The sequence below is a fragment of the Lampetra fluviatilis genome, chromosome 23, assembly GCF_964198595.1.
Source record: "Lampetra fluviatilis chromosome 23, kcLamFluv1.1, whole genome shotgun sequence".
Taxonomy (NCBI): domain Eukaryota; kingdom Metazoa; phylum Chordata; class Hyperoartia; order Petromyzontiformes; family Petromyzontidae; genus Lampetra; species Lampetra fluviatilis.
The window spans coordinates 7539950-7557846 of record NC_136297.1 but is presented as its reverse complement, the minus strand read 5'-3'; the positions used below and the strand labels follow the sequence as shown (position 1 = coordinate 7557846).

Sequence of the window (17897 nt, the reverse complement as noted above, 5' to 3'; positions counted from 1 at the left end):
TGGTTTAATGCCACCTAATCACCTGTGTAGTGGATTCAACTGAGTCACAGACGTACTTCTTGGAGGCAACACATTTATTAACATCAACACAACACAAAGGGGTTACTGCCCCTTTACCAGATAACCTATGGCGGTGGACTACCAGGCTAACTACGCTAGTTACTGGGAGTAGCTACAACCGACAGGACACTAGCTGGGGTCCTCGTGTTGGTGACTTCCTCGTGTTGGTGACTTCTTCTTGGACGTAGAACATAGATCTTTAGATGACGACAGCAACGCTAAACCCTGGTCCCTGTGCGGACCCGGTTTATATGCTGCTGGGTGGTGGCTGGCCCTGCCCTTGACCAAGACCACCTTCGTTCGAGAAACCTCTTGTCGTTTCTCGACCCTTCCCGTAGGATCTCACTCTGACACGTGACCACCCCCAAGCCCCCACCTGGGGCCCTTGTGTAGATCTTACTGGTCACGTGCCTTCCAGGGTCAACCAGAGTGCCATGGCCTAGGGTAACCTCATCCCATGGCTGACACTCTCCCACTCCCTTCTGTAGGAGTCAGTGTAGTGGTGGTGTTGACGTGCGCCGACAGTGATGGATTACGGGGCGGCACGGGGTGCGGGGTTGGGCACGCGATGTGGGCGTGGTGTGGACGCGCGCGCCGGGAGTGAGGGATTACGGGCGGCGCGGCGGGGGTGGTGAGGCGCGCTGACACGAGGTGGGAAAAGAGGATCGTAGCCAGCGCCCAGTGATTGGTCAAATGGGATGGGTGCTCTCAGCGACGTCCGCAGGAGGGGTATAAAGGGTGACGCGCGAGAGCACTCGTGGTTGTTGTTAACCAGTTGAAGATTGAAGACGGAGTTGAAGGAGTAGAGCCCCGAGACCCCTAGTCCCGCCGTCCTTGTCAGGACCGGGGCCCTGTGTGGCTCGGAGGCGAGACTGTGGGACCCGTGGTCCGACGCCCATGTGGGTCGGGACTGTGGGACCCAGAGTCGAGACGGACACCCCGGCTGGGTGTGTGTCGAGAGGCTACGGGGCGTAAGAGCCCGTGTAGGTGTAGCCAGGAGAACCGTGTGGGTTAGGCTGGTGTAAGCCACCCGAGTAACTAAGTGGGTGTTGGTCACCCGAGTAACTAAGTGGGTGTTGGTCACCCGTGTAACTATAGTTGGTTTCAATAAAAGAGTGTGTTACCCGTGAAGTCGTCTCCCGCCGAGTTACTACATTACATCAGCACTGCACGCCATGCGTGGTGCCACTGCGCTATCTCAGCGCTCACCGAGCTCCCTCTAGGGCTGGTACTATACCCACCCACGGAGTGTCCGCGATGACAATGCATCGCACGCCATGCCTCGCTAGAGCCGGCATCACACAATGACATTCACGATGTCGCTACATACGTGATGTCCGCGATGTGAGTACATCGCACGCCGTGCCCCTCTAGGGCCGGCACCACACAGTGACATCCATGATGTCACTACAACTGTACATTCACTTCAACTCTGCCGATTCACTGCTGTTCTGTTTAATTAGCCTTGCATCTCCTTGATCCCGTTATTTTAATGCTGCGGTTTTCTGGTTATTACAATTGTATCTATTCCAAATAAATGTGGTAATGACACACGGCTAGTAATGCCCCACAGTGGCACAGACCGATGTCCAGAATTGTTTTTGTAGAGGAGTTATTTGCAAAGTCATTGGTGTTAAATCTCTTACAGTATCGGGACCAAACATGCAGTGCTTAGGGGCATGAGACACATTCGGTATGCCCTCGGTGGTCTTCATGGGCCATCTCGGCTACTCGAAGTAGGCCTAAATGTGTTATTATCTCAAAAAAAGTAATAATTCTCACGCCTGGAATGGCCCCAATCTATAAACAAATGGGCATCAACTTTACGATAAAATAATTTTTCCAAACATCGCAATCTTACGACAATTCTTTCTGTTCTGAAAAATGGACCAGTTTTAAAAAAGTGTTAGCTTATATTTGTTCAGCTGTAATACAGCTATTGAGGACAATCAAAGGAATAGTATGCCAAGTCTCGGCCTAGGTGCCCCTTGACCAATTTCCCCCATGCCCACTTCGTAGCCTGGTGCCTCAATTGTTCCAGACTATGGGCCCCAGCTTAGTTGCACTGCCTGCACACTCAACAGCCAAGCCACTGTTGATATTTCTGGTAAAGTGTCACTCAAACGTTGCTCCTTTGACACTGCCACTGAGAGATATGTCAACCATTACACCACAGCAACATCCACACAACGCAGGTCACACATTTCATTCATTATAACAACTACTTTAAAATTGCACACATTCCAAAAAATTTATGCATGGAAGTTTTATTGATTTTCATTGGAAAGTTACATTCAATTTATTGTCATTGACAAAAACAACTCGGAAAGATGCTTCATTCTCCAAGACATTCGTTATCTCTGTCAACAGAAACTGGTGCAAATCATGTGGCAAAGGCAGTTGGGTAGCAGTTTTGCAGGAGTGGCCGTGAACGTTGGTTTAGTAGGCGGACCTGAGAAGGATGCAAATCATGCTCATGAGCTTCTCGAAGCCGGCATCGCCTGCGGCAACGGTGTCAGCAATGACCGCGGCCAGGACCTGAAAAGACATCAGCGAAAATTCGATTTGGCAATTAAAATAGGTTATCTTTCATTACACAAGCATCTAATAGTGAATGTAAAACTTTTTTTTCAACTTCTGTACTTTGTGTAAAAATGGCTATCTATGATCCCTGCTGCCACTAGGTCATAACAATTATTACTGAATGAATTGTGAAAATGAATCAAATAGGGAAGAGTGGGGGATCCTTACAGACCTACTGAGTAGAATACATTTTTATGGAACTACTCTTTATTACGTTTTTGGTGGATCCAAACGCACTATGTAAGAGGGATTGAGATATATCTTCTTTAGTGACCCTGTACCAATCTTGCTAACAGCTGTAGCCAGTAGTCACCCAAGAGCCAACCAGTAGTGATCGTTATGTTCACTGCATGCGTTACCTTGAAGTACTGGGGGTCCACCTGGAAGCTTTTGGCGTGCTTGCCACTCAGATCCTTTAGCTTCATGCTCATCTTCTCGGTGTCATCCATGGACGCCACGGCATCGTTGACGGCGTTGATGATCCTCTCGGCGTGCCAGCGCACGTCCGCGGATTTCTTGAGCTGATCAGCAGAAGTCATCCCCTTGAACTTGGGGAAGAATTCCTGAGCAGCGGGGTTGCTGGTGAAGAACCTGTTTTGGAGGAAGGAACATTCCGTGATTTAAATGGATTTGTCAAGTGAGCCAGACAGTTCACCATAAACAAAATATTGTTTGTGCAGCAGAAGACGCAATCTATTGGGGAAAATGGTAATGACAAAAATCCAAGTAATTTTTACGCGACTTCGACATATTTTTATTTTAATATTTATTTTTAGAATAATTCGTGTACCTTATATAGAGTAATCACAATGAAAACAGCACAATTGCTTTTCGTTCCCACTGTCCGTCACAACACGATTGCTGTTTTTATATTATGAAATGTATTAATTGAAGGTGTTCATTTCACATAACGAAAGATTGCCTTACTTCACCAGGATGTCCACACCGGAGGTCTCATAATTGGAGTAGACAGGGGCCCACGCGCTGCGGATTTTAGTCTTCTCAGCAGCGCTCAGAGGCGCAACGCTTCCAGAGTCGACGATAGGCATGGTGATTGCTGTTGGAGGTGATCGGCGATGATCCTGCGAAGGGAGTCTGAAGTGATGAGCCACTCATCTGAGAACCTCCTTATATATCCATTTTATCAGCGTTTTCCCAATATCATACATGATGATGCAGATAATGTGAAATGATTGCAGCAACAACAAAACAAACGATGAAATGAAATACCAAATACATTTTATAACAAAATCTGAAATATTCATGAATTCAATGCTAGATTGCATTTTCCATTTTTATGATTTTCATTAATATATAGAGAGGTTACAGGATTATTTTAACAAAGTTTTTAGACTAATTTTTTTTATTGCAATATGGTTATGGGCCAATATGCACTGTCAGCTGTGAGTGAAGAAATAACAAATGTCGTAACGGGACTGTCTTCTGCGAAATTCTGATAAAATATATCGTGGCTAAATACGTGTGAAAATATAAAGGCTTTTTAAAAAAATCATTGTTACTTCCTAAGCACATTTAGTATTTCATGATAAAATGTTAGTGGGCTCATGTAACCCAATTGAAGTAATTTTCATATTTTTTTGCTCTTATGTTATAATTGGTTCATATTTAATCCAAGCCCTCATTTTATATTGTCGGTAACTAAGCAATCCGCCAGTGTGAATTCATTGTGAGTCATCATTGACATATGTTGTGAATCGCATAAATGGGAATTTCATGTTCCCTGTTGGTTCTTGAAATGTTATTTAAGTGATATTGCAGGTTGTTCCAGATATGGTTTTTGCAAAGTTGTTGTGCTTTGCAAAATATTCATGGCTTTTAACGTCTGTCAGCATTTTGGTGTTACAATGAATGGCCGCCTTTGTGGTTTTAATCATAGCTAAAATATTTGTCCAGGAGAGTCAGAATATTTATTTATACTGGAGGAATCCGATGAGCTATAAAGTTCTTTCTCACAGATGTCCAGTAGGGGCACGTCAGAACTTTGCAAAAACAACAACAACAAACAATACAAAAACACGACCGAAGTGCGAAGTATAGAAAAGGTGAACAAATCATAACAAATATACATATACAAATACAACTACACTTTCTATCTTACCAGGTAAAGCCCACTGAGCTATTTTATTCTTTTTCAGAAGCGACCTGGCCACATGATTGCTCAAGGATGTGTCTTATATTAAAATTTATAGCAATTTAATCAAAATAATCTAGATCCAGCATTCTAAATGTGAAGGGAAAAACTAGGGGACCCGGAGAAAAATCCACGCGATCACTAGGGGAACATGCAAACTCCAAATAAACAGGTGTCAGGGTCGGGATCGAACCCCTGACCTGCTGCATACCAGGTGAGGAATATAACATCACACCACTGTGGCACCCCTTAAAAAGTTAAGTGTGTAAGTTCAAATTGCATGAGTACATACATTCCTAAGCTTGGGAAAGGCAGTAAAACATCAGCAAAAACCGTCCAAGACCACACCAAGACAACACACAGTCGCCTAAATAAAATTGGAACTCGAAACATTGTTCAGAATCAACTCTACAAATCACATTGGCAAATGTGGCTGTATCCATCACTAATCTGTCTCAGAATAGTTGTTGAAGATTGATGTTTAGGGAGCAAAAAAAGGTTGCTCCATTACGTTGGTGCTGCAAAGGCTTGGTCACTTTTTTTCGTTCTTGAGATAGTTAAAAGGAAATTAGATGGACATCTAAGGTTTCTTTGATTTCAGAATGCGATTATTGTATGAACAGGTTCCAATGTAGATTTCTTCTTGCATCAGGTAATGAGATTGGATTTTATGTAGAGGTTACAATGGTGGGTCCTGTATGATACAGCCAGTGCAAATTGAAGAGCAGAATGATAATGCGGGTTTACTCTGTTTAGTGATTCATTAGTAGCTGATATGTAAGCAGCATCACCGGAGTCAAACAGTGATGGAATGATAGCTTCAACAATTTTCAGGTGTAATCAAATTGGAAAGCAATGGTTTTTCCTACGATTAAATCTTTTTTTCATTTTCTTCATAATGTAATCAATATGGGGCTGGGACGTACGGTGAGGGAAAAAAGTATTTGATCCCCTGCTGATTTTGTACGTTTGCCCACTGACAAAGAAATGATCAGTCTATAACTTTAATGGTAGGTTTATTTGAACAGTGAGAGACAGAATAACAACAACAAAATCCAGAAAAACGCATGTCAAAAATGTTATATATTGATTTTCATTTTAATGAGGGAAATAAGTATTTGACCCCCTCTCAATCAGAAAGATTTCTGGCTCCCAGGTGTCTTTTATACAGGTAACGAGCTGAGATTAGGAGCAGACTCTTAAAGGGAGTGCTCCTAATCTCTGCTTGTTACTTGTGAAGTATTGGAAAATGACGGCAGGAAACTCCTTGACGGGAACACACTTCTTTTATTAAATCTTGACTTGTAACAATACAACGCGTGGCCTCTCTTCTTCACACCGCACTTCTCTTGACTCAGGATTCTGTGCTGCCGGCTCTCTGTGCCTCGTGTAGACTCCGCGCCTCGGCTACACTCCTCTCTCGCCTCGTGTAGACTCTGCGCCTCTGCTACACTCTCCTCTCTCGCCTCGTGTAGACTTTGCCTCTCTCTCGCTGGCTACACCGTATGCATACTCGGCTCGTGCAGACCGTTCTCTCTCGCTGGCTACACCGTATGCATACTCGGCTCGTGCAGACCGTTCTCTCTCGCTGGCTACACACTACACATTACTCAGCTCGTGTAGACCGTTCTATCTCGCTGGCTACACACTATACATTACTCAGCTCGTGTAGACCGTTCTATCTCGCTGGCTACACACTATACATTACTCAGCTCGTGTAGACCGTTCTATCTCGCTGGCTACACACTATACATTACTCAGCTCGTGTAGACCTTTCTCTCTCGCTGGCTACACACTATACCTTACTCTCTTCTACTCTCCATTACTCTCCTCTCCGGGCTCTATCTCTACACCTTCGTCTTCATTCTTAGATGGTTCCACTTCTGCCCCTTGCTCCTCTGTGCATCACCTTATATACCCCTTCTTCCCGGGAGACGGAGCGGATGCGGACCTCAACGTCGGCACCGCTCCTCCGTTACCCAATCCCCACGCGCTATCCCCACGATCCGGTTCCGCTCAGCGCGTGTTTCCACTCTCCGACCAATCACACCGCGCTGCTACCCGATCACTCCCTCTGGGCGCGTCACCGGCACACAGCCAATCAGCAGCACTACCCCCACCCGCGCACTGACGCCTGCTCCTCCCCGTCAGCGCGCGTCACCACACACACACCCGTACATACGCGCTGGCACACGACATATACACCCAGCGCGTATCACCACTACATCACCCCCTCCCACATAGCTCGCAGCCGGCCCGGCTGCTAACAACAACCAACCACGACGATAAAACGACAACCAACAAAAAAAAACCCCATAACCCCCCGAGTGTGCCCCGTAACATAACACAACAACAACAACAACAACAAGAATAACTATGTACAGATTGACAATGAACGCGAAAAGTCAACAATAACACGATACGAGCAAATTCGAAACGAACGCGCCCCACGTCCCTGCGACTACACGCAGTGACGAGGCGCTCCAACTACCCCGACTCCTCACGAGGCAGGTCATGCAAAGTAGCACGACCTGGCGCGAGTCCGTCTGGCTGGTCCATCGTATGGGGCGGGACACTGACGACCGTCCGGCGGTTCCGGCCGCTCCAGACGGCGCGGAACGGGCCTGAAAGGGCCGGCCCCGCCGCGGAGATCCGGCCGCCGGTGATCGGCAGCTGTCAGTTCCGAGACACCTGGGAGCAGATCAGGCGACAATACGTGTGGATCAGGCAGAGACATTTCCCCCTCTGGGTCGCCGGTCACGTCACACGCCCGGCCATCACGACACAAGGGGAGGCCATATGGAGGCGAGAACGGTTTCAGTCGGGAGGGGTGAACGTACCACCGGCGCTTTCCCCACTTTATCTGAACGCACTGGGGCCGTGCAACGCGCACGACCTCCACGGGTCCCCTCCACGGTCTCAACAATTTAGGCGACGTAGCCAAGGGTGCCTGAGGGCAATGCAGCCAGGCCCTGTCACCTGGTTTCCATTCGTGCATGGACACCTTCCGTGCCCGCAACCGTTCATTAGCAATTTGGCGAGCCCGCGAATTAAGCCGTGCGGCCTCCCTCGCCTCTGTCAGCTTATGAATATTAAACTTAATATGTTCTGCCAAATTAGAATTAGTTCGTGGAGCGGACAGGCCAAGTTGCGTTTCTATTGGCGGGTCAGCTTCCCGACCGTACATCAAATAGAATGGGGAAAACCCCGTAGCTGCATGGGGGGCCATTCTATACGCGGCAAGGACCCCCGGGACCTGCAGGTCCCAATCTACATGTGCCTCGCACACCTGCTGGCACAGCATGGAAGTCAAGGTTTTGTGGAGTCTCTCCACCATCCCGTCAGTCTGCGGGTGGTACGGGGAGGTACGCACCTTCTTGGTACCCAACAGATCGCACACCTCTTGTAACAATTTACTCGAAAAATGTTTACCTTGGTCGGTCAGCAGGCGTTCGGGAGCCCCCTTGTCCAGGACATAGCCCTGGACGAAGGCATCCGTCACAGCCGCTGCCGACTGGTTAGCGAGAGGCCACGCCATAGGCCATCGGGTAAAGTATTCGACCCCCACTAACAAATATTTATTCCCTCTCGGCGTGACTGGGAAGGGCCCCAAAATATCGAGTGCAACGAGCTCGTTGGTACGCGAGACCTGAATAGATTGCAGCGGTGGATTAGCTGCCACGGCCGGTGGTTTACGCCTGGCGCACTCAACGCACCCCTTCAGAATATGCACCACATCACTTCCCATTCCCGGCCAGTAATAGTCACGCTGAAGCAGGGCAAGCGTCTTGTTAACTCCCAAGTGCAAGAGGCGTTCGTGTGCCGCCAAGACAACCCTCCCCCTCACAGCGGAAGGCACCACGAGTGCGTTCCGCCGGGACAAACTGTCCCATTTCAATAACACGCCCCGCTCAAGTACATAGGAGCCGGTACGCTCCTGGTCCCCCTCGGGACCCCCAACCTTGCGGCGCAATGCTAGCAGCGAGCTGTCCGCCATCTGGAGGCGGCCCCATTCGCTGAGCGACAGCGAGAGCAGCGAGTCCCGACCCTGAGAGGCAGTGGAATCATCCCCACTCGGTGCGCCCGCTGTCGCAGCCAGTGCCCCCATCTCCCCCGCAAGCGTCGGTTTACAGCGCGCCGATCCCGACAAACACGCGCATTCATCACAAGGCAACAACCGCGACAAGCAATCGGCATTCGTGTGTCGCAACCCCTTACGGTACGTAGTCGTAAACTGATAGTCCTGGAGGACTTCCAACCAACGCGACAACTGGCCCGAGGGCTGGGCGACCCTCAATGAATACTGTAGCGCCGCGTGGTCCGTTCGGACTGTAAAGTGACGACCATACAGATATGGCCTAAACTGCTGCACAAAAAAAACAATGGCAAGCAGCTCGCGACGGGTGACACAGTAGCGCTGCTCCGTCGGAGACAACACCCTACTACCGTAGGCGACAACTCTTTCGACACCCCCAACGACTTGGGATAGCACCCCCCCAATGCCCGTGTTGCTAGCATCCGTGTCCAGCAAAAAGGGACTGGCAAAATCGGGATAACACAAGGGTGGGGCACCCACCAAGGCGTCCCGGAGGGAGCGAAACGCGGCCTCCTCCTCCGGTCCCCATTTGAACTTCACTCCCTTCGCCGTTAGAGCGTGCAAGGGTTTTGCAATAGTGGCGAAGTGCTCAACGAACCGCCGATAATAAGAAGCAAACCCGATGAAACTACGCACGTCGGAAACGGACGTAGGTGTCGGCCACGAACCGACACAATCCGTCTTCGCGGGATCGGTGGAGATCCCCGAAGAATCGACAATGTGACCCAAGTATCTAACGGACCTACGAAGGAGGTGACATTTGGCCGGTTTAAATTTCAACTTAGCCGATCGCATTCGCAAGAACACCCCTCTCAATCGCCGGAGGTGTTCCTCAAACGTTTTACTGAAAACAATGACATCGTCCATATAAATCAAGCATGTATCCCACTGCAAGCCCGACAAAACCAGCTCCATAAGTCGCTGAAACGTCGCTGGAGAGGAGTGAAGTCCCATGGGTAACCGGTTAAACTGGAACAGCCCCCCTGGAGTCCGAAATGCTGTCTTAGGTTTCGACTCTTCGTCGAGCGGCAACTGCCAAAACCCCGATAACAAATCAAGAGTCGAAAAATATCGCGCACCAGACAATGCATCGAGGGACTCATCCATCCTGGGGAGCGGATACGCGTCAGCCACAGAGATCTTATTCAGGCGACGGAAATCAACGCAGAATCGCAGGGACCCGTCCTGCTTCTTAACCAGCACAATAGGCGCTCCCCACGGGCTAGAGGAGGGTGAAATAATATCGGCTTCTAGCATATCGTTAACAGCCGACTGAACATGTTCCTTCTCCACGGGACTCAGTCGGAAGGGATTTAGCCTGACCGGCGCCGCATCGCCCGTTTCAATGTGATGGTGCAACAAATCCGTGCACCCAATGTCATACTTATGTTTACTGAATACATCAGAGAATTCAATGAGCAACTCGCGCAGCGCACCCAACTGCGCCGCCGACAAATCGTCCGAGGCGGCACATAACGAATGGACCCACTCAAGGTCTTCCCTTGGCTCAACGTTCCGCGCGGGGCTCGAGCCCACCTGCGCAACCAACCCATCATCCCCAGGAACCTGCGCCGCGTGAGCCAGCACGGTGCCCTGCGGGATGACAGCTGGTCGCGACCCCGCGTTCAAAACCATCACAAACGGATCCCTGTCAGCCCGCACCAAAGTGTGAGCCACCGATAAATCAAGACCCCCGACAGCCTTGTTAGAAGGACCCAAAAGCATACTCTGTCCCGAAGCCTCCCTCACCCATGGTTTTCGCAACCGGAGGGGAATCAACATCTGTGAACCCGGGGGCACTTGCACTGTCTGCGTCGCCACCGCTTGTATCGTAGCGCACGCCGTCCGAATGTCAGTAGGGCCCGTCAAAAATGAAATCCGGCGACCCGATGGCAGTTCAATGCATCGTTGATCGATAAGAATTTTAATGGGCATTTTAGCCAAAAAGTCAGTGCCCAAAAGACACGGAACTGCCAAAGAAGACGAAACGAAAACGGGTCCCGATAATTTGATATCTCCAATGCAAATGGACGCCCTAACCTGACCGATAATGCCCAACGATCCCCCATTAGCGGCGTAAAATGGCACATCCACTGGAAGCAGCGGACGACATTGGACTGGAAGAATATTATAAATGAGGTCCGATATAATAGTTGCCGATGCCCCCGTGTCCACTAACACCCTAATCTCAACCCCATCAATAGATCCCGTAACAACGGACGAACCCGCCGAAGCAGCCACAATTCTATGCCCCAATTCCGCCCATTCAATGTCTCCCTGGTCCCGGCCGAACCCCCCTCGCCGAACCGAATCCCCGAACCTTAACCGGCCCTCCTCCGCCGCAACGCGGCGTCCCATGTGTGCCGAATAAACAGGCCGAGCGTGTGAGGTGCCGCGACTTGCCGGGGATTGTAGAGATGACTTGGGCTCTCGGTCGTCGTCCAGCCGAGCTCCCATGGCGCGCTGCCGCGGAGCGCAGCACCCGGACGCCACGTGGCCCCGGAGGCCGCAGTTATAGCACGTGACGAGGGTCGGAGTAGATCTTGGTTGCTCCGACTTTCGGCCCGATCGCAGAGGCGACCGGGCCCCCGGCCTCCAGTCCCCTGGTCGTCCCGTGGCGAACGCCTCCTCTCGTGGGCTGACGACTTGGGGTTCGGCGACCACCAACCCCGGGGCTGCGACGACAGCAGCGTTGCAACCAACGCCTTGCTTCCGTTGTAGGGCCTCGTGCGCTTGAATACTCGTGGCGACTCTCAAAGAAGAAATATCAATGTCGTCAGCTGTGTTGATAGGGACCCCCAGGTCCTGCGCCAACTTGAGCAGCTGCTCCAAAACCATCGCGTCTTGGCCCTCCTCGTCCATCCGAGAGAACGCAGCATCAGCAAGAGCCAGCAACGCCGTGCGATAGGCCAGCGCGGTCTCCGTGGCCGCTTTCCGTCTTGCGTAGAACTGATGGCGGCATGTAGAGGGAGGCCCGTAGACCCTGGCCAACAAACCCAGCGCATCCTTCAGCGTGGAGCGGTCCGACTTCCGTGCAGCCCTGAAGGCCGCGAGCGCATCGTCGTCCAGCATGGCGGGCAATGCCCGCAGCGCCGTAGCATCGGACCACGCTGACATCTCTTGATGCGCCAAAAACCTTCGCTGAAATTGGCCCCAGTCTCCGCCTTCCGCCTTGAAGGCTGACAACGTGGGCAGGCGCTGCTGAAAAATGAAGTCATCCGCCTCGTGGTTCCTCTCCGCCTGTCCGTCGGTGTCTAAGATGGCGGCTCCAGCAGCAGACGTAAGATGGCGGACCCCCTCGCGCGCTGATGACGTCGATGCGCGCGCTTGGGAACCCACCACCACGTGGCGCTCGCCGTTCCCGCCAAAAGTAGGCCCAGGCGCAATGGCGGGAATCCCCCATTCGTTTTGGCGGGAATCTGCGGGGCGACCTTGTAAAATGTCCCCCACCGTCCCCGCTCCTCCCGACGAGCTGATCTCCGCCAAGATGGACGCGGCGGCGAGCAGCAGCTCCGCCAGTCGGGAGTGCGCCTCACGAAGCCCGGCGTCTGTCCCCGGTCGCTCGGCCGGCGCCGTCGACGGACCCTGCAGCGTGGGCAAGTCCTCTTCCTCACCCCCCGCCACCAGCGGCTCCGAGTCGTCCAGGTCTTCCTCGCGGTCAATCCCGTGGGTCCTACGGGTCTTCCTCGTCTCCATACTTGGAAGCCCGTTTCACTTCTGACGCCAGATGAAGTATTGGAAAATGACGGCAGGAAACTCCTTGACGGGAACACACTTCTTTTATTAAATCTTGACTTGTAACAATACAACGCGTGGCCTCTCTTCTTCACACCGCACTTCTCTTGACTCAGGATTCTGTGCTGCCGGCTCTCTGTGCCTCGTGTAGACTCCGCGCCTCGGCTACACTCCTCTCTCGCCTCGTGTAGACTCTGCGCCTCTGCTACACTCTCCTCTCTCGCCTCGTGTAGACTTTGCCTCTCTCTCGCTGGCTACACCGTATGCATACTCGGCTCGTGCAGACCGTTCTCTCTCGCTGGCTACACCGTATGCATACTCGGCTCGTGCAGACCGTTCTCTCTCGCTGGCTACACACTACACATTACTCAGCTCGTGTAGACCGTTCTATCTCGCTGGCTACACACTATACATTACTCAGCTCGTGTAGACCGTTCTATCTCGCTGGCTACACACTATACATTACTCAGCTCGTGTAGACCGTTCTATCTCGCTGGCTACACACTATACATTACTCAGCTCGTGTAGACCTTTCTCTCTCGCTGGCTACACACTATACCTTACTCTCTTCTACTCTCCATTACTCTCCTCTCCGGGCTCTATCTCTACACCTTCGTCTTCATTCTTAGATGGTTCCACTTCTGCCCCTTGCTCCTCTGTGCATCACCTTATATACCCCTTCTTCCCGGGAGACGGAGCGGATGCGGACCTCAACGTCGGCACCGCTCCTCCGTTACCCAATCCCCACGCGCTATCCCCACGATCCGGTTCCGCTCAGCGCGTGTTTCCACTCTCCGACCAATCACACCGCGCTGCTACCCGATCACTCCCTCTGGGCGCGTCACCGGCACACAGCCAATCAGCAGCACTACCCCCACCCGCGCACTGACGCCTGCTCCTCCCCGTCAGCGCGCGTCACCACACACACACCCGTACATACGCGCTGGCACACGACATATACACCCAGCGCGTATCACCACTACACTTGTATAAAAGAAACCTGTTCACAGAAGCAATCAATCAATCAGATTCAAAACTCTCCACCATGGCTAAGACCAAAGAGCTCTCCAAGGATATCAGGGACAAGATTGTAGATCTACACAGGTCTGGAATGGGCTACAAGATCATCGCCAAGCAGCTTGGTGAGAAGGTGACAACAGTTGGTGCGATTATTCGCAAATGGAAGAAACACAAAAGAACTGTGAATCTCCCTCGGCCTGGGGCTCCATGCAAGATCTCATCTCGTGGAGTTGCAATGATCATGAGAACGGTGAGGAATCAGCCCAGAACTACACGGGAGGATATTGTCAATGATCTCAAGGCAGTTGGGACCATAGTCACAAAGAAAACAGTTGATAACACACTACGCCGTGAAGGACTGAAATCCTGCAGTGCCCGCAAGGTCCCCCTGCTCAAGAAAGCACATATACATGCCCGTCTGAAGTTTGCCAATGAACATCTGAATGATTCAGAGGACAACTGGGTGAAAGTGTTGTGGTCATATGAGACCAAAATGGAGCTCTTTGGCATCAATTCAACTCGCCGTGTTTGGAGGAGGAGGAATGATGCCTATGACCCCAAGAACACCATCCCCACCGTCAAACATGGAGGTGGAAACATTCTTTGGGGGTGTTTTTCTGCTACGGGGACAGGACAACTTCACCGCATCAAAGGGACGATGGACGGGGCCATGTACCGTCAAATCTTGGGTGAGAACCTCCTTCCCTCAGCCAGGGCATTGAAAATGGGTCGTGGATGGGTATTCCAGCATGACAATGACCCAAAACACACGGCCAAGGCAACAAAGGAGTGGTTCAAGAAGAAGCACATTAAGGTCCTGGAGTGGCCTAGCCAGTCTCCAGACCTTAATCCCATAGAAAATCTGTGGAGGGAGCTGAAGATTCGAGTTGCCAAACGTTAGCCTCAAAACCTTAATGACTTGGAGAAAATCTGCAAAGAGTAGTGGGACAAAATCCCTCCTGAGATGTGTGCAAACCTGGTGGCCAACTACAAGAAACGTCTGACCTCTGTGATTGCCAACAAGGGGTTTCCCACCAAGTACTAAATCATGTTTTGCAGAGGGGTCAAATACGTATTTCCTTCATTAAAATGCAAATCAACTGATAACATTTTTGACATGCGTTTTTCTGGATTTTTTTGTTGTTATTCTGTCTCTCACTGTTCAAATAAACCTACCATTAAAATTATAGACTGATCATTTCTTTGTCAGTGGGCAAACGTACAAAATGAGCAGGGGATCAAATACTTTTCCCCTCACTGTATATTGACAGGATACAGGATAATTTCAACAATATTTTTTATAAATTGAAGTTTATTGCAATATGGTTATGGGCCAATATGCACCATCAGCTCTGAGTGAAGAAACAACAGATTTTGTAACGCGGCTGTCTTCTGATGCATTCTGAAAACATGGTATGAAAAATGTAACTTTTTTTTACAAATTTTACTAAGCACAATTTTGATACATAACCGTATAATCAAATGTGAGCAAGTTCATGCAACTTCAAGTACTCTTTATATTACGCTTATTATTTCATGCTTTGATGTTTCTAATACGTTTCTCGTGTTTTCTACCTTGTAATTTTATGTTCTCATTTGTTCAAAGCATTATTTTATTGTTAGTCAATATTGAATTATGCTGTGAATCGCATAAATGGGAATTTAATGTTCCCTATTGAAAATTATGACGTTATATCGTAGGTATGTTAGAACTCCATGTAGGGGTTGTGCAAAGTCATCATGCTATATGACATGCTGATGGTTATCCGCAAGCATGCTGGTGATGCAACATTTAGATGGCCTTCTTTGAAGTTATATCCTTTGTCCAGAAAAGTCTCAGGCTCACTTGGGATGTTATCCACTTTCAAACTAACGAGTGTTTTTGCATGACAGTAAATGAGAGTACCTGAGGGGCTAAAATCGTGCCGAAGAGAGTATGACAATGCATGGTGCTATAAATGCAGCGTTTTTAAATAAATGTGGTAATGTGAGATGGCCACTAATGGTCCATGTCTTGCAATCTCTTTCGTGGCACAGATCCAACATGACTTTCTTTAGAAAGTCAGAGTGGTGTACACAAACAACTGCTGCGAAATATGCTCGCATGCATTTAATTTACATCCAATATGCATGCATTTGATTTATATCGATGTCTCACAAGCCGCAGTGGGGTTACAATGTTTAGTTCTTAGAAGCTTGAGACAACCCATATTTGGTATAACTTGAATCGTCTCCATGGGCTCCCTTGAAAAATCGACATTTTGCCTTGATGTGTGCTTGTTCCCCCAAACTTCAAATGATTCTTAGAAGCATGTTAAGTCCCCAAGCTATAAACATATTTTTTGCCACAAAGATTGTTTTTCTAAGTGATAACAAATATGTAAAAAATTGAGCAATACAGTATCCTGTTTCCAACTATGTCAATATCTGTTTTGCGGTCCATTGTGGTTCATTGCCGAAAATGTTAACTCATTTTTTCAGCTGTGAGACAACTGTTCATGACAGGGCAGGATAGGTAGGGCGATACCATTGCCTCGTGGTAGCGCATTCACTGCTTTTTGTCGAGATTCATGGTTCGAATCAAGCAGCCGTCCTAATTATTTCTGCGAGTGTAAAATCTATAATGTGCCATATGCTTTCTTGTAAACATTAAAGATCTCCTGACATAATTAGAAAGAGTAGGTCATTGCGTGCCATAGTTAGGGTCCAAATTTGCCGAACTGGAAAATTGCCTGTAAATTTCTCAATTGGGATTATATAGAGAGATTATCACCTCCGACTCGCAGACTGATGCACCAGGGTCATTCAAATGAGCTTATCTGTTCTCACCTGGCGAAACAAAATACACTTGACAACCAGATGCATAGCATGGTTAATGTAATAAAGTAACGTATAATTTTTCAAGCGTAATTCGTGAAAATTGCATCTCACAACGCTGTACAATTTGCAAAACGTGCCGCTTTCAAACGGAGGCATGGGAAACCACATACAAGCCAGAATAGAGCCAGAATCGGTGCCAACAATTACCCAAGCTATGCGGTCTACCCAAATAATCCCGATGGGTTAGGAAATTTGAACTATGACGCCGGCACACAATGAACTACAATCGTGAAAGGCGGCACGGGTCCTTCAACTTCCACTGTGAAAGCAGATGCAACGTAATATTTTTTTACGTTTTTCTTACCTACAGTATTAATCAGAGAGGCTGCTGGATTTGAAGCTTGAACCTTTGTAAAAAGCGTCGAGTGCACTTCCATTCGGCAATGTCTCCCGCCTCGTGGTTGGCATAGGTCTTGGTGCAAGGGATGAAATCGGAGGCCCTGTCCAATTCCGCCACCCTCCTCCCCTCTTTATAGTCGGGTGGCTGGTAAAAATACTTAAACCACATAATTTTTACGCACTGGTGTAAAATGGCAAATCCATACATTTTGGACCTCTGGAACATGTACCAAAGGGTTTACGGAGATTTTTTTACAACCCTCTACCTAGACTCTTAATGTGTGTAGAGAGGACGAATTACAATTCATACGAGTCAGAGGAGCTTTTTGGTATAGGTATCTTTTGTCGATAAAACGCCACACAACACCCATTGTTTAGAAATCTTTATTCAAATACTACATTATGTCCAGAAACTGCATTTATAAGCTATTTTAGGTACATGCACTGGTTTGTAAATGATTTCATGAAGCAAAATGAGTAAATCCATTAAGTATATTAAATCTATGAAATCTATGGGATACAATTCGCGGCATACAAATCGCTGTATATAGCAGTGTGCAACTATTGTAATTATAATAATGTTTTACCTGTTGCCATGATTATATAGCTGACATTATCATGTCTAGCCTACTTCATTTCGCCCCACCTGATTTTGTTAGTCGTAGTTACATGATAAAATAATCAGTTTGTGGTTAACAACACCGTCACTGTATAAATTCGTGTTCTGTCACATCAAATATGTCGTTTTCACATGTTAGATGTAGCATGCACAATTATTTCACGGTTAATTCGCCATAATGTGGTTACGTAACTTTCAGAGCGTTTTAAACAAGAATATACATTGTTACCAGCTTTCTGTTGCCTTGATCAAAATACTCTTCGAAAAAAGGTTGATTCAGATTAGATTAAACAAGCTTGTGTTAATATTTCAAGAAACATTATGATGTAAATATCAATGATCCAGTATGTGTTAAGACGGTAATGACCATCTTGATGGTACAGTTCATCAGCCACAAGAATGTCCTTCCAAGT

At 48.7% G+C, this 17897-nt stretch overlaps 1 protein-coding gene across 1 annotated transcript; it reads right to left on the bottom strand.

Moving 5' to 3' along the window:
• Positions 1-2325: 2325 nt before the first annotated feature.
• On the bottom strand, positions 2326-3745 carry LOC144940900 (globin-like). The gene is made up of 3 exons (XM_078867398.1): positions 3571-3745; positions 3003-3234; positions 2326-2598 (listed from the first exon to the last, which is right to left on the bottom strand). The coding sequence occupies exons 1-3, from the start codon at positions 3690-3692 to the stop codon at positions 2500-2502; spliced, it is 453 nt and encodes a 150-aa protein (XP_078723524.1). The 5' UTR covers positions 3693-3745; the 3' UTR covers positions 2326-2499.
• Between the last annotated feature and the right edge of the window lie 14152 nt (positions 3746-17897).